General features: G+C 48.4%; 1 protein-coding gene across 5 annotated transcripts in view; it reads left to right on the top strand.

Moving 5' to 3' along the window:
- CYTH1 (cytohesin 1) overlaps positions 1 to 19852 on the top strand; it is a 79826-nt gene extending 59974 nt beyond the window's left edge. For 4 of the 5 annotated variants that reach the window (XM_010856269.1, XM_010856266.1, XM_010856268.1 and 1 more), the window contains exons 4-13: positions 1890 to 1956; positions 2231 to 2349; positions 2638 to 2718; positions 4523 to 4635; positions 5405 to 5553; positions 5946 to 6058; positions 11220 to 11298; positions 15000 to 15071; positions 15956 to 16110; positions 17980 to 19852. In XM_010856269.1, the coding sequence (XP_010854571.1) occupies positions 1897 to 1956; positions 2231 to 2349; positions 2638 to 2718; positions 4523 to 4635; positions 5405 to 5553; positions 5946 to 6058; positions 11220 to 11298; positions 15000 to 15071; positions 15956 to 16110; positions 17980 to 18058 (1020 nt within the window). In that variant the 5' untranslated portion in view covers positions 1890 to 1896 and the 3' untranslated portion in view covers positions 18059 to 19852. The remainder of the gene's footprint in view (positions 1 to 1889; positions 1957 to 2230; positions 2350 to 2637; positions 2719 to 4522; positions 4636 to 5404; positions 5554 to 5945; positions 6059 to 11219; positions 11299 to 14999; positions 15072 to 15955; positions 16111 to 17979) is intronic. The other variant, XM_010856265.1, reaches the window with a different exon arrangement.
- The last annotated feature ends 1470 nt before the right edge of the window (positions 19853 to 21322 follow it).

Here is a 21322-nt window from a genome sequence, read left to right as displayed (position 1 = left end):
GCTCAGCCTTCTTCACAGTCCAACTCTCACATCCATACATGACCACTGGAAAAACCATAGCCTTGACTAGACGGACCTCTGTTGGCAAAGTAATGTCTCTGCTTTTCAACATGCTATCTAGGTTGGTCATAACTTTTCTTCCAAGGAGTAAGCATCTTTTAATTTCATGGCTGCAGTCACCATCTGCAGTGATTTTGGAGCCCCCAAAAATAAAGTCTGACACTGTTTCCACTGTTTCCGCATCTATTTCCCATGAAGTGATGGGACCGGATGCCATGATCTTCGTTTTCTGAATGTTGAGCTTTTTAAGCCAACCTTTTCACTCTCCTTTTTTACTTTCATCAAGAGGCCTTTTAGTTCCTCTTCACTTTCTGCCATAAGGGTGGTGTCATCTGCATATCTGAGGTTATTGATATTTCTCCCGGCAATCTTGATTCCAGCTTGTGCTTCCTCCAGCCCAGCATTTCTCATGATGTACTCTGCAAATAAGTTAAATAAGCAGGGTGACAATATACAGCCTTGACGTACTCCTTTTCCTATTTGGAACCAGTCTGTTGTTCCATGTCCAGTTCTGACTGTTGCTTCCTGACCTTCATATAGGTTTCTCAAGAGGCAGGTCAGGTGGTCTGGTATTCCCATCTCTTTCAGAATTTTCCACAGAAGGCTTTGGCATAGTCAATAAAGCAGAAATAGATGTTTTTCTGGAACTCTATTGCTTTTTCAATGATCCAGTGGATGTTGGCAATTTGATCTCTGGTTCCTCTGCCTTTTCTAAAACCAGCTTGAACGTCTGGCAACCAAGACTCAGCGCAGCCAAATAAATTTTTCAGAAAGGAAATGAATAGGCAGGCTACAGATAAGGGGAAAATACCTGCATTACCTGTATTTGAAAAAAGACTTGTATCTGGAATCTGTATAGAAAGTGAGTGAAGTGAAGTGAAGTCGCTCAGTCGTGTCCAACTCTTTGCGACCCCATGAACTATAGGCCTACCAGGCTCCCCCGTCCATGGGATTTTCTAGGCAAGGGTACTGGAGTGGGTTGCTATTACTTGTATCTGGAATCTATATAGAAAGAACACATAAAACTCACTAATAAAAAGACAACTTGACTAAAAAGCAGGCACAAAAACCCCATGAACGCTTTTACATGTATAACAGACACGTGAAAAATGCTCAGTATCATGAGTCATGAGGAGATGCCACTTTGCACCCACTAGGATGGCCAGAGTTAAATAGACAGGTGGTGCCTTGTGTTGCAGAGAGCTGGTGAGAACAAGCGGTGTAAACATTGGGGAAAACCAACTGGCAGTTCCTCCTTATGTTGACCGTATACCCCTGCTGTGCCCAGCAGTTCACCTCCCAGGTATTTACTCAGGTAAAGGAGAACATGCCCACATGCATGAGGGCATCTATAGCGTTCTTATTTAAAATAGCCCAAAACTGGAATCAGCTTTAATGTCCCCCAGCAGATGAACGGATGAACAGATGAGTTCATGAGCTATTAACTTACATAGTTAATACGTAACTATGACAGTGCTCTACAACTGGATTATGGTGATAGTTGCCCAACTCAGTAAACTTATTAAACATTGTTCAGATGTGCACTCAAAAGGGGTATGTTATATGACATGTAAATTAAACCTCAATAAAGTTTCAAAAATGACATGAAAAAAAAAAAGAAACCCACTGTAGTAGAAGAAACAAAGGAGCCTAGGACCAGGGTCAGGATTTCAGTTGACCTTCCATAGTTAGACCCAAGTGTGCCTGAACTTTACTGAATAAATCTCAGACATCACTGCACTTCACTGACACATGTGGGAGTTATGTCAGTCTTTCAGAAATTCCCGATTACCCAGAGTACTGAAGTGGCTGTGATGGTTGTTTTACAGGAAGAACATGCAGAGGAACAAACAGGTAGCCATGGGCAGGAAAAAATTCAACATGGATCCTAAAAAAGTAAGTGACAAAAGCCAGCAGCCAGAGCCTGCAGTCTGTAAAGTGGCGGTTTCCACATTGTCAGCTGCAACCTGGGGCATTTGAGACAGCCTCCCTTCCCTTTTGTAGAGTGCAGCTCATGTCATAAGCCCTGCCTCCTGCGGAACATAGGAAGTACTTATTGGACACTTACTCTGTGTCCAGAGCACCCACACCCATTCTTCCTGTGCCCCCACCTCCTTTCTGGATGGTCCTGGTGTCTGAAGCACTGTTGGTGTCGTCGCTGTCTTTCCAGGGGATCCAGTTCTTAATAGAGAATGATCTGCTGAAGAACACCTGTGAAGACATCGCCCAGTTCTTGTATAAAGGTGAAGGGCTCAACAAAACAGCCATTGGTGACTACCTGGGGGAGAGGTAAGACCTTGGGAGACCCGAGTAGAGAAGACTGGTTGGCAGTTACCTAGAGAGAGAAACTCCAAGATACCCCGAGCTTTGTCCCGGGACAGGTGGAGGTGTCCAGCAGCTGGTATCCTGTGTTCAGCCAGTACACAGAGGCTGCAGATCTCTCATTTAACATTTGGCTGCCTCCTGGGCTGTGGGGGGTCTCAGTGCTCAGCCTGGGAGGCAGCCTGACTGGGGGTCTGCACGACCTTGGATTCTCAACATCATTGTCTGACTTCTGTCTTCTGTTTCTCTTGCTAGAGATGAGTTTAACATCCAAGTTCTTCATGCGTTTGTGGAGCTGCATGAGTTCACTGATCTCAACCTCGTCCAGGCCTTACGGTGAGCATGTTTGCAGCCAGTACCTTGTTGAGGGAGACAGGTCTTTGGTTGTAGATCTGTCCTGCACAGTTCAGTTCAGTCCAGTCACCATGGATCCTGCACAACCTGGCGTTTTAGTGAAATTGTACCTTGGGTGGTGATTTGAGTATCTGTGATTGAAATGATTGGATGTTCAGTTCAGTTCAGTCTCTCAGTCATGTCTGACTCTTTGCGACTCCATGAACCGCAGCATGCCAGGCCTCCCTGTCCATCACCAACTCCCAGAGTTCACCCAAACTCATGTCCATTGAGTTGGTGATGCCATCCAACAGTCTCATCCTCTGTCATCCCTCTCTCGTCCTGTCTTCAATCTTTCCCAGTATCAGGGTCTTTTCAAATGAGTCAGCTCTTTGCATCAGGTGGCCAAAGTATTGGAGTTTCAGCTTCAACATCAGTCCTTCCAATGAACATCCAGGACTGATCTCCTTTAGGATGGACTGGTTGGATCTCCTTGCAGTCCAAGGGACTCTCAAGAGTGTTCTCCAACACCATACTTCAAAAGAATCAATTCTTCTGCGCTCAGCTTTTTTTATAGTCCAGCTCTCACATCCATACATGACCACTGGAAAAACCATAGCCTTGACTAGACAGACCTTGTTGACAAAATAATGTCTCTGCTTTTTAATATGTTGTCTAGGTTGGTCATAACTTTGCTTCCAAGGAGTAAGCGTCTTTTAATTTCATAGCTGCAATTACCGTCTACAGTGATTTTGAAGCCCCGAAAAATAAAGTCAGCCACTGTTTCCCCATCTATTTGCCACAAAGTGATGGGACTGGATGCTGTGATCTTAGTTTTCTGAATGTTGAGCTTTAAGTCAACTTTTTCACTCTCCTCTTTCACTTTCATCAGGAGGCTCTTTAGTTCTTCTTCACTTTCTGCCATAAGGGTGGTGTCATCTGCATATCTGAAGTTATTGATACTTTTCCCGGCAATCTTGATTCCAGCTTGTGCTTCCTCCAGCCCAGCGTTTCACTCATGATGTACTCTGCATATAAGTTAAATAAGCAGGGTGACAGTATACAGCCTTGACGTACTCCTTTTCCTATTTGGAACCATTCTGTTGTTCCATGTCCAGTTCTAACTGTTGCTTCTTGACCTGGTTAAAGGGGATTAAATTGAAAGCAAAATTTGTAAAACTCTTCCTCAAATCTTTCAGTTAACATTTGGAAATTGATGAATACTTACACTTTGAATCTTTACCAATTTCACTCAAGAAAATCCTTTATACTTCTTGCCCTGGAACAGGAAATAGGTAGCGTGCCCTTCGTTTTAGAAGGAAAAAAGTCAACATTTAATTTTTTTTTGCTGAATCTAGTTCCTTTGTGCTTCTTGAGAAATTGTAATTTGGTATTTTCATTGCTGTTTAAGTGTAAATATCATGTTTTGTGTTGTTTAGGTAGGTGAAAAAAATCCAGAATTAAACCTGTTGGCTGTGGGTTTCTGTTTGACTTAAAGGGCTCAGTTGTGACTGCTTTGATAGAAAATCTCTTCTCCTGCTATGTCATTTTTTTTTTTTTTCTTTCTGGAAATTGGAGTTCTTATGTATCAGTCTGAGGAGGTGAACCATTCTTTTGAATAGGAAAGTCTTTTTCTTTTTTTTCTTTTCATAAATACATTCCCTCCTATCGAGAGGACAGAGATGTGGAGTGGTTAGCCTGCATCTGGCAGAAGGCTGAAGCCCCCAACATCTCCCTTGGCTGCAGAAACCTCTCACACACAGGTTATTTCCCCCAGTCCCGAAACACGCCCTGTCTTGACCCCCAGGCAGTTCCTGTGGAGCTTCCGGCTGCCGGGAGAGGCCCAGAAGATTGACCGGATGATGGAGGCGTTTGCCCAGCGCTACTGTCAGTGCAACCACGGGGTGTTCCAGTCCACAGGTGAGCGCGAGGGGCGCCCCCTCCCAGGGCTGGCAGCACCTGCCCGGCTCACTGCTAGGCACTGGGCCATCCTAACACCAGAGGGGTTGGGTTCCTGCCTAAGAACATCGCTTTAAATGGTATTTATAATGGTAAAAAGTTGGAAACTATCCAAAGTCTGCCAGTAAGGTAGTAGGCGTCTAAGTAAGGGCACCTCTGAATTATGAAGTGTACAACTATTAAAAATTATGTTTTTATAAAGAGGCTTTATTGACATGGGAAAATGCTAATAAGATTGGCCAAAAAGCAGACTTCAAAACTGTGTATCTGTTGTAATTCTAACAGATATGTTACAGTCTTTATCTCTGAGGTTCATATTTTTTTTAATTAATTTATTTTTTAATTGAAGGATAATCACTTTACAGAACTTTGCTGTTTTCTGTCAAACCTCTGAGGTACATTTTGTGATACATTACACATAGTCACATTTATGTAAGAAAGCAAAATAAGTTATTCCTAGGTATGGGATTGTAGGTAGTTTATATGTTCTTTTTCATATATTGTGCTTTTCTGTACATGTTCTTCTTTTACAATCTGAAAAAAATAAAACCCTTTTAAGTCGTGAATGCTTTACGTTCTTTCTCATGCCTTGCCCTTTGCAGTTAGTGTACCCAGATGCGTGGATTTTGCTTACTCTTTGAGAGCACTGCTTTGCATTCTCAGTCTCACTTGGCGCTTCTTGTTCTTTCTGGTGGGATGTTTCTGACTGGATTTTGGTTTTCCCTTTTAGACACTTGTTACGTCCTCTCATTTGCCATTATCATGTTGAACACCAGCCTGCATAACCCCAATGTCAAAGATAAGCCCACTGTGGAGAGGTTCATAGCCATGAATCGAGGCATCAACGATGGGGGAGACCTGCCCGAGGAGCTGCTACGGGTGAGCTCAGCTCTCCTTCAAGGCCATGGGCTCAGGCGATGCTGATGGAGGGGACGGGAGGGACGTGGGGTCAATCCAGTGTCTGCTCGGACCATCCATTCAGCTACATGAATTGCATTAAGAAACTGGTAGCAAGGCCCAGTGAGGAATCAGTGGGGGAAAGTGATTTATAACTCTGAGACTAAAGGCTCAAGTGGAGGTCAGGCTGATCTCTCTTCTTTCTTGCTTACTGGTTAGGCCTCTGTTTCTTTTGTCTCTGGGTCCTAAAGGCAGAGGGGTTCTCGTGCCGCCAGTGCATGGCACGCAGTGATGCTCATTGCATGAGTGACAGGAAAGGCGGGGGGAGAGGTCTTTCTAGGATCGGAGACATGCAATGTCATCTTTTCTTCCAGAATCTGTATGAGAGCATAAAAAATGAACCCTTTAAAATCCCCGAAGATGATGGGAATGACCTCACCCACACTTTTTTCAACCCAGACCGAGAAGGCTGGCTATTGAAGCTCGGTAAGTGATGCCCTCTGGGTCAGGGCTCCTTACAGAAGCTTAGAAAGGATGTGTGTGTGCACACCCATGCATGCACTATGGGGAAAGGGGGTTTGGTACAGGAGGCTTTAAGGAGAGACTTTGGTATGAGTTCCTACTGTTCTAACACAATTGCCTCCCAAAAGACAGTGAATGCATGGCCAGCGCCCCACGGGACACACAGACTCCTGGGGACAGACTTGCCCACATAAATATTGCCCACGGGTGTTTGCGCTCCACGTTTCCTCTCTGGGGTGGATTGAGGAGAGTTCGTTTCAAGGCGGTTCCCCGAGGACCTCGTCCTTTTCCCTTCCCAGCCCCCCCTGACCACCGGGAGGGTGGCCAGCTGTGCCCACCTCTCTACTTCCCATCACAAGTTTGTGCCCCGTGCTCCCGCCTCGCCCACCCCCAGTGCATCACCACTTCCTTCTGCATCTGGCTCCCCACAGGCAGCGTGCATGGCAAACCCAGGGCCCTGGCTGCAGCGCGATCCACGGCACTCTTACTCATTCTCGGGCGCTGGTTTTTTCCCCCCTCCTTTCCAATCCAAATCAGCCACATTAATTATTTTGTTCATTCAGAAAAACTAAAAGTTGCTCCCCTTCCCTCTGCCAAAAGTGAGCTGGTATTGCTGAGATGTGTGGTCATGATCTGCCATCAGAGGGACAGGAGTGACCAAAAGGATCAGTAGGTTTTTACGCACATTCATATGCACCTCTGACTGTTTCATTGACAGTTTCAGCACGCAGAGAGAGCCCCCAGACATAATGATGCTAATTTTTTGGCCACTGAGAGAGTGCATTCCTCTGTTTTCTTTTCCCTTGGCCTTTTGACGCGAGGGTTCCTGCGTTCTCAGAAGGTGTCATTGGGGTGATCCTCCTGTCACCATTCCAGCTGTAGGTCCCAGTGAGATTAGAAGTCCTTATTATACTCTAGGCTGTTACTGACACATCTGGGAAGTGCTGAAATGGAATCTTCAATTTCTGTCTCATTCAGGAGGATTTGTATCCCCTTTTAAAACTAAGTCCTTGTGTTTATACATAATGACTTAATTCATAAATTCTCCTTAAAGCACTATCTCACTGAAAGGAGTTTTTAATGTCTCTCAAATTGGTCAGCATACCATATACATTTAAGCCAGTAGAATCTTTGAAGTCAAGGCTCTAAAATTACTTAGCCCAGAGGCAGCCACTCTGCTCTGCGTCCTGATTGCTAAGTGGACAGAGTTAAAAGGAAACCTGCTGGAAATGTAAGAAGTATATCCAGGTTTGGGTTTGCTTTCCCCTCCAGTGAGATTTGTTTAAATGCTAATACTAAGTGTTAGCTTTGACAGCCCAGATACTAAATTTAGAGCAGTACGAAGATTATCTTGGTTCTTACACCATGATGACATGTAAATTCATGAGACATCCCATATTTTTAAAAAAGAAAAAAATTTAACTAAATGTGAAACTCATTTTTAGGTCATTGCATTACTTTTTCTGAACCTCCATCAAACCCTCCTAAACTCTTCCTGTCGTGTTTTCATCGTAGCACACTTAGAATCACCCCTTCATGTGTGTGCCATGGAAGGCGGGCCTTCTGGCCATCTGTAGTTGTATGTGTATGTCTGTGTATGCATATAACTGTAAGAATGTGTATTCTTGTGTATACACATATGTACATATGTATTCACAGGCTTGTGAGTGTGCATTTTCACACACACTTTAAAAAGGAGTAGCCATCCGAAGAGAGACATTTAATTTTTCCCAAAGTGATCATCACTGTGTTTGCTCTGGATTCTGGATATAGTAATAAATGTCAGCTCAGTGAGAACTGATTGGTGGCATCTTTGGGGCCAGGATTTGGGTGGTGCCTCAGATCTTGCCTTTACCAGGTAGGACATGGCAGATGAGGCAGGCCCCTTATTCCCACGCCAGACAGCGGCGTTTGCCCCGTGACTGTTTTTATGTCCCTATCCCCCACCCAGGCAGACATGAATGACTAATACAGTGCACCTTAAGATTAAGGAGTCGGGTTTAATTTCTTTGTTTTAATTTTCTTTTCTCCCTCATTTGTATGTTTCCATGATTTTGGCTCTCCTTTTCCTTGCCCCAAACTCCAGGAGGTATGTAATCCCCTCAACCCTGCTCGCTCGCTCTGCCCAGGCCACTGTAATCGCTGCAGCGTTTTCTTATTTTTGTTATTTTTGGTTATTTTGTTTTTTAATTGCTGGTGGTAGTGTTAATGCTGCTTCTAACTTACCATACAGTCCCTCGGGAACTGGTCAGGCTTGGGGGTGTGGAGGGATTTTCATCTTTCCCTGGTAGAGGTGGTGCACAGTGTGTCCAACAGCTGGGCCCAGATGTGGAATCATTTGAACTTTCCTGAGGGCAGTAGTGTAAGAAAACACAGTAAGAGTGGGTTTGTAAAAGCAAGCAAAGCAGTCACTGAATTCTCTCTTCGACTTTATTGGTCAGTCAGATGCTATATTATTGATTAAAATTGACACCCATGAATTTTCGAGATTTCTCAAGTGGAGAAGAGGAGGAGGAGAAGGAAGTGACTCCCACGGCCGTGTGCTTCTGGCACACCTCCCATGACCTGAGAAGCAAACTAAGAAAAGAATTAAATTAGACAACGTAGGACATTTGCCTTTGCATGAAAAAGGGAAATGGTGTTTCTTAAACTCAGAATGAGGCCAAGTAAAGTTTAAAAAAAAAGAAGACAAAAACCCCAAAACCCCTTCTTGAAGGCCTTCCATTTAATTTCCTGTCTTGGGGGAGGGCATTACAACCTTGGCTCTGTTTTTTATGTTTTGTTTTTATCCCGCTTCTTTTTCAATGAGTCATCGTTCAGACCCCAAATTGGCCTCTTAGTTACGTCGCTGGTGTCTGCCCTCCCTTGCTGGTTTCGGGGCACCTGTTTTCCAGATGAGGAGTCCGTGGATGTCTGCTTCAGTGGCACTTGAACAGAGCCACACAGGAAAGAACAGCCCCAACACTGATGTTTATAGAACGTTTTGGGGCCTTGTCAGGTGGTTCCCAGCTCCCGGGGAGCCAGAGTCAGGCCTTTGTACCTATGGGGTGGAGGCCAGCGGGCCGGGCAGTGGTCCTGTGAGTTCCTCAGGGACTGTCTTAGGTGCGTGCATCGGTCTGTCTGCTTGTTTCATGTCTGTTTTCCTTCCAACATAAAACATGCCCCTGGGACCGCACGATGCTCCCTGGTAGGAGCTCGTTAACGCAGCAGGTCGTTGGGAATAGCCAGGCTGTCGTCGCCAGGGAGAGGCTTTGTCCGGCTTTGCTTTCTGTCCTGGATTTCCTCCCGTCTTCCTCCTTTTGGCATCTGACCCCTCTTCCACAACCTCCCAAGATCCGAGGGCCCCCAGGGTGGTCCTGTGAGGGGAGCGCACAGCAGTGGGCGTGGGCTGAGGTGTCCTGTGTCGGGGGGCCCCACTTGGGGTGCAGGTCCAAGAGGCGGAAGAGCCACTTTCTCAGATGCTGACGGGGGCGGGCTTCCTTTTCACAGCAAATCAGTTCAAGTTCTAAGTATATCCTTGTCTTCCTTCTCCTTATTTATTTTGGTTCTGCCCAGCCTCTCCCATTTCCTCATGCATGTCATACTTCCATCCGTGGTTTTCCTGATTCATGCCCTAGGGCCTCAGGGGCCAGAAGCACGTGCTCACAGAAGCTGGTAGTCACTGGGGGAGAGAGTCAGTCTTTGCTTGACACCAGCACGGGACGGGGGGTGCGGGGTGGGGGGTGTGCTGGCTTAAGGCCAAGCTCCTTCCCTAACCAGGTCTGTGCCATTGAGAACCTCGGTAGTTCACGATCAGTCACTTAACCTCTCAGAGTTTGGGCGCCCATGCAGAGCCATGCCAGGAGCCCAAAAGTCGGGTAGCCCTTAGAGTTGCTGCCAGGACCTATGCTGGACCCTTTATTTCTGGTACAGGATTTGCATTGCTCCAGCAACCGGATCCTTTCAGGAAACCAGGAGCCACATCCTGGAAGCTGGAGACACTCCCTCTAAAGCCCCTGCTCATCTGTTGGGGGAGAGGGGCAAGCGAGGAAGTGTGACCGGGGTCATTGGATTCACACCTTGTGGTCCTTGTTTTCTTTGAGGACCGGAGAAGCGGTGCTCTCTGTAGGTCCCGTTGGCAGAGGGCGCGCCTCCTGCCCAGGGCAGCGCGAGGTGTTTGTGAAATGGCCTGCGTATCTTACCACGTGAAGGCTTTTCATTTGGTTCGTATTCAGAAAACTTTTCCTGGACCTGGTGTGCGTTGAGGAGAACGGCTGTGCTCAGAGGCAGGCTGAGAATAGGGTGTGCCTTCCCTCACCAAGGTCATGGTGAAGTGTCCCTTCCTTCACGTCGTCTCAGGACAACATCACGACTCTGATGTTTCCTTCGATTGAGCAACATTTAAAAGGACTAAAGGAGCCTCCACCAGCTCAACGCCACCCCTGAGAGCTCACTTGGCTCGTGGCTTCCTCTTCCAGTTATTTTTGTTCCAAACTTCTGGTGAGAAGTCCACAGTTGAATAGGTACCTCAGCCCACCAGTGGATTCTTCCCTGTTCCAGGAATCCTGCTTTGTCCCACCGAGGACTCTGGGGGAATTTAGGACACTGGCCCAGAAACCTAAAAAGCTAGAGTAGAAACATACTACGATCAGGAAGCTGGGCTAGAAGGTGAAACCGCAGGACTGTGGGTTCCTTGTTCCAGGAGAACTGGATTTGATCGTGAGGGGATTAAGATGTCTTATTTCCCAGTTCTTCTCCCACCCTCTTCTGATAAAACCCTGGGCTGGTGGACCGGCAGTGTAGTGTGGCCAGGGGGCTGACCCTCTCCCCTCCTCTGTGTGCGCCCATTTCCACTGCATCCATAGGCTTCTGCTGATGCTTCTCTGGTTCATCACTGTCCCGGCTCCCTCCCCAGCCCGTGCGCTCATCTGCTGTCCTGATGTCATCTGCAGGGGGCCACCCAACTTGCTTGCTCTGCTTGTACCCACAGACTTTCACACTGTGAAAGGTGCTTCTGTTTTGGCTCTGTGTCTCGTTACTGATGTAAATCTGCCATGGTCTCAGTGTCCTGGCGCCCTGCCTTCGCTTCCTCATCCCGCACCCTGGCCAGTGGACTCCTATCCAATACGTGTCTCTCTTTGCTCTCCAGGTGGCAGGGTAAAGACTTGGAAAAGACGCTGGTTCATTCTGACTGACAACTGCCTTTACTACTTTGAATACACGACGGTGAGCGCCTGCTGGTCGGCTGGGACTGGGACGAGGGGTGGGCCAGGCCTTGTGGTTAAACAGCTCTAATCAGATAAGATTGGAGGAGGTGGGGGCAACAGTCGGATGCCGCATCTTAGGGCAGGAGAAGAGTTTAAGTGAAGTGGAAGGGCTAAGAGGAATCTCAAAACTGGGGCCTGGGCGTGGTGTGCAGTGTCTGGGCACAGGAACCATACTTCAGAGCCAATGTCCAGTTCTCAACTGGGACAGCTGGTGCCTGGCTGGGAGACAGTGGCAGAGAACGTCATACATGGCGTTAGAAAGGGGTCATGGAGCCCAGCTAACGAGTTTGGATCCATGGCCAGGAGAGAGTTTTTGGCCCCACTGAAAGGGAGACAGAGGTATTGTGATTTAGAGAAGGCACATCTGTGGTAGCTGGAATACTGAAGCACTTGATTTAGAAGGAACAGCCAAAGGGCACAATGTATAACAGAGGAAAAGAAAGTGAAACGAAATGGGGAGAGTTAGAGACTACCTGGAGTTTTACCTAAATTGAAAATTTTGTTGGTTTTTATTCAGTGGGAATGAAATTGTAACACAATGCAAATACTTGTTACATACAAGTCCTGTTTGTAACAAGACCTAGGAGCATAAAGATGGTACAGTAAACCTTTTCTGAAGCTCCCTCTATCAGAGCCCCCAGGAGGCCTGGCAGGTTGGAGCCCTCTCAGACAGGCTCCCCGCGGCTGGGCGCCCTTGCTTCTGCCCTGTCCCCTGGTCACCAGAAGAGAAAACACGCACTGCTGGCAGCACTGGCGGCTGTCTCACCTAAGTCAGGGCGACTGAGATCCTCCTGAGAGAGTGGGGTTTTAGAAGTGTCTTGTATGATAAAGGTGGGGCACGATGGGACAGGCGTCCTGGTAGCATTTGTGGGACGCTCAGTGGGAGCCAGGAGGCAGGTCCACACCTGACCCTTTGCAGCTTGGGGGTAAGCAGGTTCCACTGTGTCCCGCACGGTGGTTCTTCAGCTGGTAGACGTCGTGTGGATGTGGCTTCTCAGCTGGGAGTGAGTGTCATGACAGTGTCAGCTGGTGACTCAGCCGCTCAGCAGTTTTCAAGGAAGACTGACCAGGATTTTGTGTGTAACGGGCTAAATTCATGCCACGGAAGTTCTGCAGCTTTGCTTTTCTGTTACGAAAATCCTTTCAAACATGAAAGTAATGTATTTCAAATACCAAAAACAGTACAAACATTTTTTTTCACCCTATCAAAGTACCACTATGAACAATTGGTAAATTTCCTTCTGTTTTGCCCCTGTTCCCCCCATATGTATTGCCCTTTTTCTTGTAGACTGATGACATCTCTTAAATGTTGTTTAGATCTTTTTCATTGGTCTCTGGTTAAAATGAGCTCAATGCAGGCATCCAACAGTGCACCTCTGGGTCCCCAGTAGTCTCAGTGGTAGTGCAGTGAGATTCTAAAATCTTCTGGTTCTTAAAATGATGCCGACCATGCTGGTGTTACCTGAATTCAGTCTAGCAGTGCATCAGCATTTTATTAGGCAGTGGGAACCAGAGAAAACGTTCCCAAAGATGCTGACGGGGGAGCCTCGGGCTTAAGATGGTAGGTGGAGCTGTCTTCATGGAATTACCTAATAAAGCGGGAAAATCTAGTAGAAATAAGTGGGAACAAAGCAGCCAGATAAGGAAAAAGCAGAACTTAGCACGCTTCCCATTTGGCAGAAGGGGCCGCGATGCATCCTGGAGCCAGCAGAAGGGCCCCTGCTGTGCAGCCAGGCACAACGAACCCCAGACCTCCCGGCCCCGTGCCCAAGTCTAGGAGAAGCAAACTCAGTAGGAGTTCTTCCCTTTACCTCTTTGGATGGAGGAGTAGAGAGGGTAGAAACCAGGAAAAAGTGGAAAAACAGGACTCACTATATCAGTAAAAGCTCCGAATACGTGTTCATGTGAGAAAACTGTCCGTGGAGGGTCTGCAGTACACGTCAGCTCCAACACGTGCTGGATACCAGCAGCCTCAGGGGAGAGTCAGGGCTCAGGGTATCTGAGGGGGGCGCTCTCTCCACTCACTTCTCTCCTGAGGGTCTGAAGTGGCCACAATACAAAATATCCAGCCCTCTAGAAGTTTCAGACTAAAAATAAATAAGAACCAAAACTGCATATTCAAAATATAGCTATATAATTGTGGAATTATAACTTATTTATTAACAAATAAGTTAAAACTTTAAGGAATGATTAGCCAGAAATGTTGGAGAAGGCAATGGCAACCCACTCCAGTACTCTTGCCTGGAAAATCCCATGGGTGGAGGAGCCTGGTAGGCTGCAGTCCATGGGATCACGAAGAGTCAGACACAACTGAGTGACTTCACTTTCATTTTTCACTTCCATGCATTGGAGAAGGAAATGGCAACCCACTCCAGTGTTCTTGCCTGGAGAATCCCAGGGATGGGGGAGCCTGGTGGGCTGCTATCTATGGGGTCGCACAGAGTCAGACACGACTGAAGCGACGCTGCAGCAGCAGCAGCCAGAAATGTAATTCCTGTTCTAGAGGAAAGATTTGAGATAGTCCCAGAGATTGAAAGATGAACATTAAAGCAATTTGTGGAACTCCCCTGGTGATCCAGTGGTTTAGACTCCAAGCTCCCAATGCAGGGGGCCTGGGTTCAGTCCCTGGTCAGGGAACTAGATCCCACATGCTGCAACTAAGAATTCACATGCCACAACTAAAGATCCATCGTGCCGCAACTAAGATCTGGTGCAGCCAAATAAAATATGGGGCGGGGGAGAAAGCTAACAGGTGCAGAGGACAGGTGAGAATCTCCCAGTGCCAGAACACTAGGACCTGCAGATGCAAAGACAGGTCATGAGATTATTGCCCTGAAAAGGAGAAAGAAACCTGAGTCTGCAGATCAAAAGGGTGCACATGGTATTTTAGGAACATTTGCTCTAGGAAGTGTGGCATGGCCCAGTTGAACTGTTGACCTTGGAACACAGTCTTTGGCCATTATTGTCTGGATGTTTGAGAGAGGAGGTGAAGGCTGCTGGTCAAGTGCCGGCAGGTGTGGGAGTGGCCTTGGCTGAGATGGGAAGCCCTGGAGGAGGGCTAGTCGGGGGTGAAGGGACGCGGGGCTCTGTTCTGGACAGGAGTCTAGGTGCCTTTTTGGTCCAAGTGGAGTTGTCAGGCAGGCAGTGTCTCTTTGAGGATCCTACAGCCTGGAGCAGGAAGACGGCACCGGAGGTAATGATAAGGTAGTGACACATGATACAGCTGTAGTCCAGATGTTGGGGGCACAGAACAGGGGCACCCAGGGCCAGACTAGGGCTTCCTAGCTTTGCTGACACTAGAACTGAGGCTTGAGAGATGAGTTAGGCAAAGAAGCAAGAAGTTTTTGTGTGAAAGGGACTTACACGTTCCCCACTGGAAGACCACACACAGCTCTTGTCACACTCATTCTTTTAGAGCGTCTGCGGAAGCACCTCTTCCAAAGGCCTCTCGGTTGTAGGGGTTCATCTGTGATATGTTGACAACACCCACACGTTTCTTGACCCTATTCTTGTTTTAGAACATAGGGTGTGGGCTCTAGAGCTGATTTGTAGACTTCAGGTCATAGAGAGGTGCAGGAGCCGGGCTGGGCCACTGTGTCAAGGTAACAGAACGGGTGTTCGGAAGCCGAGCAGTGAGGTCTCTCTCCATCTCTTGTGCAGGATAAGGAGCCCCGGGGAATTATTCCACTAGAGAACCTGAGCATCCGGGAGGTGGAAGACTCCAAAAAACCAGTGAGTATTTTTGATGAGCTGCTTCGGGGGGACAGAAGAGATGGGCGTAGCAGCTGTTCAACACAAGATGAAGTCACAGAGGTTTGCCATTGACCTTGGGCAACACGGTTGGGGCTGCGCAGGTCCCCTTACAAGCAGACTGTTCTCAGTGGTAACTGCTGCAGTAGAGCACTGTCTGTGTTGGGCCGAGTCCTTGGAAGCTGAGCCTCTGCTGCATAGACGGAGGCCACCTGTCAGTCAGACGTGGTCTCTTAAAGTGCAGAAGGTCGGTGCTCACCCCCGTCTTACTCAAGGGCCAAGGACTTCAAAAAACTCCAAAAGTACTCATTTAATTTAGCCTAACTTTTAAAATTATCTTTACAGGTAAGGCCAAGGTGAAAGAAACTGAATGATGTCTTTCATTCTGTCCATCTGCTTTAGTGTCGCTTTCTAACTATCACACGACGTATAGGATTAGCCTGCCTTAAAAGGCTTCAGCAAGCTCTCGTGATTGGGCCACTTATTTTATGATCTTCAGATGGCTTATAAATATTTTTCCTTTGTTTTGGATTATTGTATTGCTGATGTGGCTGTAAAAGGCATTCGGTTACCTGCAGTTATCTCCATATTTTCTGTACCTTAGGAGTAGAGCTAATGTGTATCTGCTTGGTATCTTTGCTAGTAAGACCTATTTATATACAATGTATGTTCTCCAGGATTCCACTTTTAGGTTACTCTTTTCCAAAGGAAATGTATGTTTCCTATATTTTATGAAAGTCAGAATAAAGAAATTAACTTTTTTTTTTTAATAAAAATTTCCTTTTGGGAAAATAACCTTTTTTTTTTTTCTTGGTCAGCAGCTTTCTTAGATCTTTATCGCGCGCTCTCTCTTTCTTAATTCTCAGAACTGCTTTGAACTTTACATCCCCGACAATAAAGACCAAGTGATTAAGGCCTGTAAGACAGAGGCTGATGGGCGCGTGGTTGAGGGGAACCACACGGTCTACCGTATCTCGGCCCCAACGCCCGAGGAGAAGGAGGACTGGATCAAGTGCATCAAGTAGGTGACATATGACAGCTTGGACCTCGTGTCTCAGTCACGCCCCAGCTGTCTGTGTGCTGCCTGCCCCACCTCAGCACCTCTTGTGCTGAATCCATAGTGGGTAGTTTGACTGTGATTCCCAGGTGACTTTTCACTGGGTCCCTGGATTCTTGACCCTTGGACATTTTTAAGAGAGTACCTCACATATTGGTTTCCCAAGAGCAGCTCCTGGTCCCACGGAGGGGACTGGTGAGCAGGCTTACAGGCACAGACGCCACTGGCTGGACTGGCCTTCTCATGTCTTTGGAAGCAGGTCTCATCTTCATGGTGACAGCTCAGTGGAAATTGTAACCATTCCCTTTTATAATTCCTTAATCCTGCAAGACACTGTTGTCCCATTTACAGACGGGCAAACTGAGGCCTATTGAGGATAAATGGTGAACGCTTGTCGAAGTCATGTGGCAGTGATCCAGGGTCATAAAGCAGAGCCCCACACTCCCCACTGAGCTGTGAAGAAGAGAAGCTCTGGGAGAAGGCCGGTGTAAACAGATCCTCGGATCCAGGGCTCTTCCTGGTCCCTGCTCTGCCTGTGTCACCGACTGTATCACAGAGGCGGTATCCTGCTGCAGGCTCTCTTCTCCACTCCCCCTGGGGCTTCTGCAAACCCTGTCCCCTCCACCGTCATGCCCACTGCCCATCACCATGCTTGTCTCCGTGGCTCTTCCTCCTGGGAGCACGTCCTCAGTCTCGCCACTGATGCTGCGTTCATCAGGCGTGACCCAGCCGTCTCCCGGGTGTCGCCGGGACCAGAGTGAGGATGGCCACGGGAGCACACCTAGGTGTGCAGCTGGGTGGGGCTTCCAGACCTGAGCATGTCATGTGTCCTGAGCCCCTCACATGGGCCGGAGCTGTCCCGTGGCGTCCCTGGGGCTTGGCCCACCCAGGAAGCCGAGGTGGACTCCTCGCCCTGACGCCCCGAAGACAGAAGCAGGATTCCCTCCTGACCTCTCCACGTGGTCAGACATCCGCATGGCAGAGTCCCTCGGGATGTGTCCCGGCCCTGTCCAGGTCCTGCCTCCCATGCACATGTCCTCTCTGTGAACAGGGCCTGGTCAGCTTGCAGGAGCCACTGTGCACCTGGTCAAGTGCAGAGTCTGCAGTCACATGGGCTTGTGACAAGCCCGGAAACTGTTGGCACTTGGAATACCACTTCTCTGGAAAAGCAAATGAAAGTTCAAGTTGTGGTTCACAGCTTGCTTGAAAGTAGAGAATGACCGGTATAAAGGGGCAGCAGGGGGCCGTGGCCTGCTGTCACCACCTGTGCAGGTGTCTCTGGGGCCAGTGTGGGGGCTGCCCGGGCTCTCTCCCCACCGGACTGTAGATGCCAGGCAGGCCGCTGGCCGCTGCTCAGGCCCCTGCTGCCCAGTGACGGGTCTTGGCTGTTGAGCTGGTGCACCTGGGGACTCAGAAGTTGCTCAGTACAGACTGCAGCTGCCAACCAGATGCACCACATGCCAGGTGACACACAGGGTTGTGTGGCAGTCACTGCTCCAACAGATGCCACTGTCATCACAGAACTGAAGCATCGCGATTGTTTGCCTGTGAGGTGAAGAGGACTCCTGAACTTAAATTGATTACTTGGTTGAAACAGGCAACAAGCGCCCCACAGTTACCTTGTTACTTGTACCTCATCTCCCTCAAGACTTGTCTTTTGCGCCACGTGTGGGTCCAGTGAAGGCTGATGCCACGACGTGGCCTTTACAGCGACGGTCAGGCAGCTGAGGGGAGTGTGGGGGGGCGCCTGCCACTAGGAAGCCCGGGCCTGGGGTTGTATCTCCTTTCCTGTTCCTCGGTCCCCGCTGATTTCTCTCCTTTTCTGTGCTGCAGGGCGGCCATCAGCAGGGACCCTTTCTACGAGATGCTGGCCGCGCGGAAGAAGAAAGTGTCCTCCACGAAAAGACACTGAGTCTGCACAGCCAGCGGGGCCCGCATGCCCAGCGAGTGCTTCCCAGCCAGTGAGGCCCAGGGTGGCCACCGAGCCTCCGAGAGTGGGAGCGTCTGGCCAGGCGTCACCCTGAATTCCTAGAGACTAGCTTCAGCTTTTGCTAATTTTTTTAAGTGGGAGAAGGGTAGGTGGTCACCCCTGAGGAAGGGGGCCTGACGCCTTCACACTTGGGTTTTGAGCCTTTCTCTCTAAAAAAGAACAGAGCTCCTGTCGGCCAGGCCACCCCCCGCAGGTCTCCGCTCAGCAGGTCTGAGAGCAGAGCTCAGAGCCGACCGTTTACCTCTTGGTTATTCCCTGGGAAGAAGCCTCAACCCTGCACCATAAATACGTGTATCTGTATCTTATTATATGTTAAGGAAAAAGGGGGAATGGAAGAGAAGCCACATACTATAAAGATATATTTTTGTTTTTTAAAGAATGAGAGAAAGTAGAGCTGTCCAGATGCGTTCTGTCCCATGTGCTTCAGGAATTTTCTCCCTGGAGAAGTTCTCTGGACCGCTGCTGCAGGTGTCAGCCCAGGGCAAGGGCTGGGCAGACCGCCTCCCCGTGCTCGTGGGGGCTTGGCTGGGTGGGAGGGGGGTGGCGAGAGGGTGGAGGGGGCCACGCGTCGAGGACAGCCTCGGGGTCTGCAGGGCAGCGCCAGCCACTCCAGTCAGTGCTTGTGCTTCCTGGTGCCTGGGGAGCACTGCGGGGAGAAGGGAGTCCGCCTGCCGCCTGCACTCTTCTTTCTCTTTCAGGATTCATTCTTGTCGGGCTTTAAAATAGAAAGTCAGCATCTTTCCTTGAGCTACATACCTAATAACCAAAACTGTGAGGAAGGCAGTCCCATCAGAGGTTCTGGGATGACCTGTTTCTTATTTGGTTTTTCTTCCTTCTGCCCCTACACTCCATTCCTCGTTTTAGAGGAAGGAGCAGGTCTGACCTGATCACCCGAGGGCTTCAGCCTTCTCTGCCTCAGAACTGGCCCTCACCTGGACCACGCTGTGGCTTTAGTGGTGGCCCTCGGAGGGGAGCGGGCCTTCACCTGCGTGGCAGGGCCAGGGCAGGGGGATCCAGGGGGTGAGGGCTCGGCCCCCACTCCTGACGTGTGGCCGGAAGGAGCCGCCGCCACTGCTCTCCTGCTGTTCTCTCAGGGACTCTCGTCCGGGCCCGGCACCCAGTCCAGGCAGAGCAAGGCCGGCCGGGCCATTGTCACCAGACCCCTCCCAGGCTGTGTGACCCCGGCTCCTCTGACTCCTTCCAGGCAGGCTCGCATCTCTGGAAATAGCTTTGGTAAAGGGGAGTGGGGGGCTTTCTGGGCCCACCTTTGTGTAGGTCCTCCCTGGAGTGGCTTCAGGCGTTTTAATGCTGGAGCTTGTGGAGGTGACAGAAGAGGGTCCAGGCTGGTAACCTGACCTTTCTGGGTTTGAGAGCCGGGGCAGGGCCAGCTGGGATCCAGGGAGTCTGGGCCGGTGCTGGAGCCCCTCTGGTGATCTGAGTCCTTGGCCCGGGTTCTCGTGAATATTACAGACAGAGAGGCACCTGGATCAGTATTAGTCTATTTATCAGAGGTGTAAATAATCCATGTATAGTTTTTCTCCTTTTAGATTATTTTGTATTTGTTTTAAAAAAAAAGTTTTGTCAAATATAAAGAAATGACTGAAAGTTGTTGACAGGGTTTTTAAAAAATTATTATTACAATTTCTTTTTGTTTGTTTTTTGCATTGTAAACTAGCGCCAAGGAACTGCAGCAAATAAACTCCAAACCTGCCCAAACCACTCTGTCACCTGTGGCATTGCTTCGTGCCCGGCTGGGCCCTGAGGAGAAAGCTTTTGCTTGTCAGGTGTGCTCATGAGGGTGGGTGTGTCGCCTGAACCTCACACAGGCCAAGTCCAGTGACAATAAAGACCAGAAGTGGGGAGGATGGAGCTGTCTTCCGTAAAAGAAAGCAGAGCAAGAAAGATGAGTAGCCTAGTGATTTCCCCCCTTTTTTGGAAGAAGAAACAAATGTCAGACATTGACTTTATTTCCTTTTATTAACTTTTATTGATTATAATTGCTTTATAATGTTGTGTCAGTTTCTGCTGTACAACAAAGTGAATCAAAGTGAATCAACAAAGTGTACCCCTTCGTTTTTAGATTTCCTTCCCACTTAGGTAACCACAGAACATTGAGTAGAGTTCCCTGTGCTATGCAGTCAGTTCTCATTAGTTATTTGTTTCATATATCAGATCAGATCAGATCAGTCACTCAGTCGTGTCCAACTCTTTGCGACCCCGTGAATCACAGCACGCCAGGCCTCCCTGTCCATCACCAACTCCCGGAGTTCACTCAGACTCACGTCTATCGAGTCAGTGATGCCATCCAGTCTTCTCATCCTGTGTCGTCCCCTTCTCCTCTTGCCCCCAATCCCTCCCAGCATCAGAGTCTTTTCCAATGAGTCAACTCTTTGCATGAGGTGGCCAAAGTACTGGAGTTTCAGCTTTAGCATCATTCCTTCCAAAGAAATCCCAGGGCTGATCTCCTTCAGAATGGACTGGTTGGATCTCCTTGCAGTCCAAGGGACTCTCAAGAGTCTTCTCCAACACCACAGTTCAAAAGCATCAATTCTTTGGCGCTCAGCCTTCTTCACAGTCCAACTCTCACATCCATACATGACCACTGGAAAAACCATAGCCTTGACTAGATGAACCTTTGTTGGCAAAGTAATGTCTCTGCTTTTCAACATGCTATCTAGGTTGGTCATAACTTTTCTTCCAAGGAGTAAGCATCTTTTAATTTCATGGCTGCAGTCACCATCTGCAGTGATTTTGGAGCCCCAAAAAATAAACTCTGACGCTGTTTCCACTGTTTCCCCATCTATTTCCCATGAAGTGATGGGACCGGATGCCATGATCTTCGTTTTCTGAATGTTGAGCTTTAAGCCAAGTTTTTCACTCTCCACTTTCACTTTCATCAAGAGGCTTTTGAGTTCCTCTTTACTTTCTGCCATAAGGGTGGTGTCATCTGCATATCTAAGGTTATTGATACTTCTCCCGGCAATCTTGATTCCAGCTTGTGTTTCTTCCAGTCCAGCGTTTCTCATGATGTACTCTGCATATAGGTTAAATAAACAGGGTGACAATATACAGCCTTGACGTACTGCTTGTCCTATTTGGAACCAGTCTGTTGTTCCATGTCCAGTTCTGACTGTTGCTTCCTGACCTGCATACAAATTTCTCAAGAGGCAGGGCAGGGGGGCTGGG

The sequence above is a fragment of the Bison bison genome, unplaced genomic scaffold, assembly GCF_000754665.1.
Source record: "Bison bison bison isolate TAMUID 2011002044 unplaced genomic scaffold, Bison_UMD1.0 scf7180017864371, whole genome shotgun sequence".
Classification (NCBI taxonomy): domain Eukaryota; kingdom Metazoa; phylum Chordata; class Mammalia; order Artiodactyla; family Bovidae; genus Bison; species Bison bison.
This window is presented reverse-complemented; position numbering and strand designations above follow the sequence as displayed.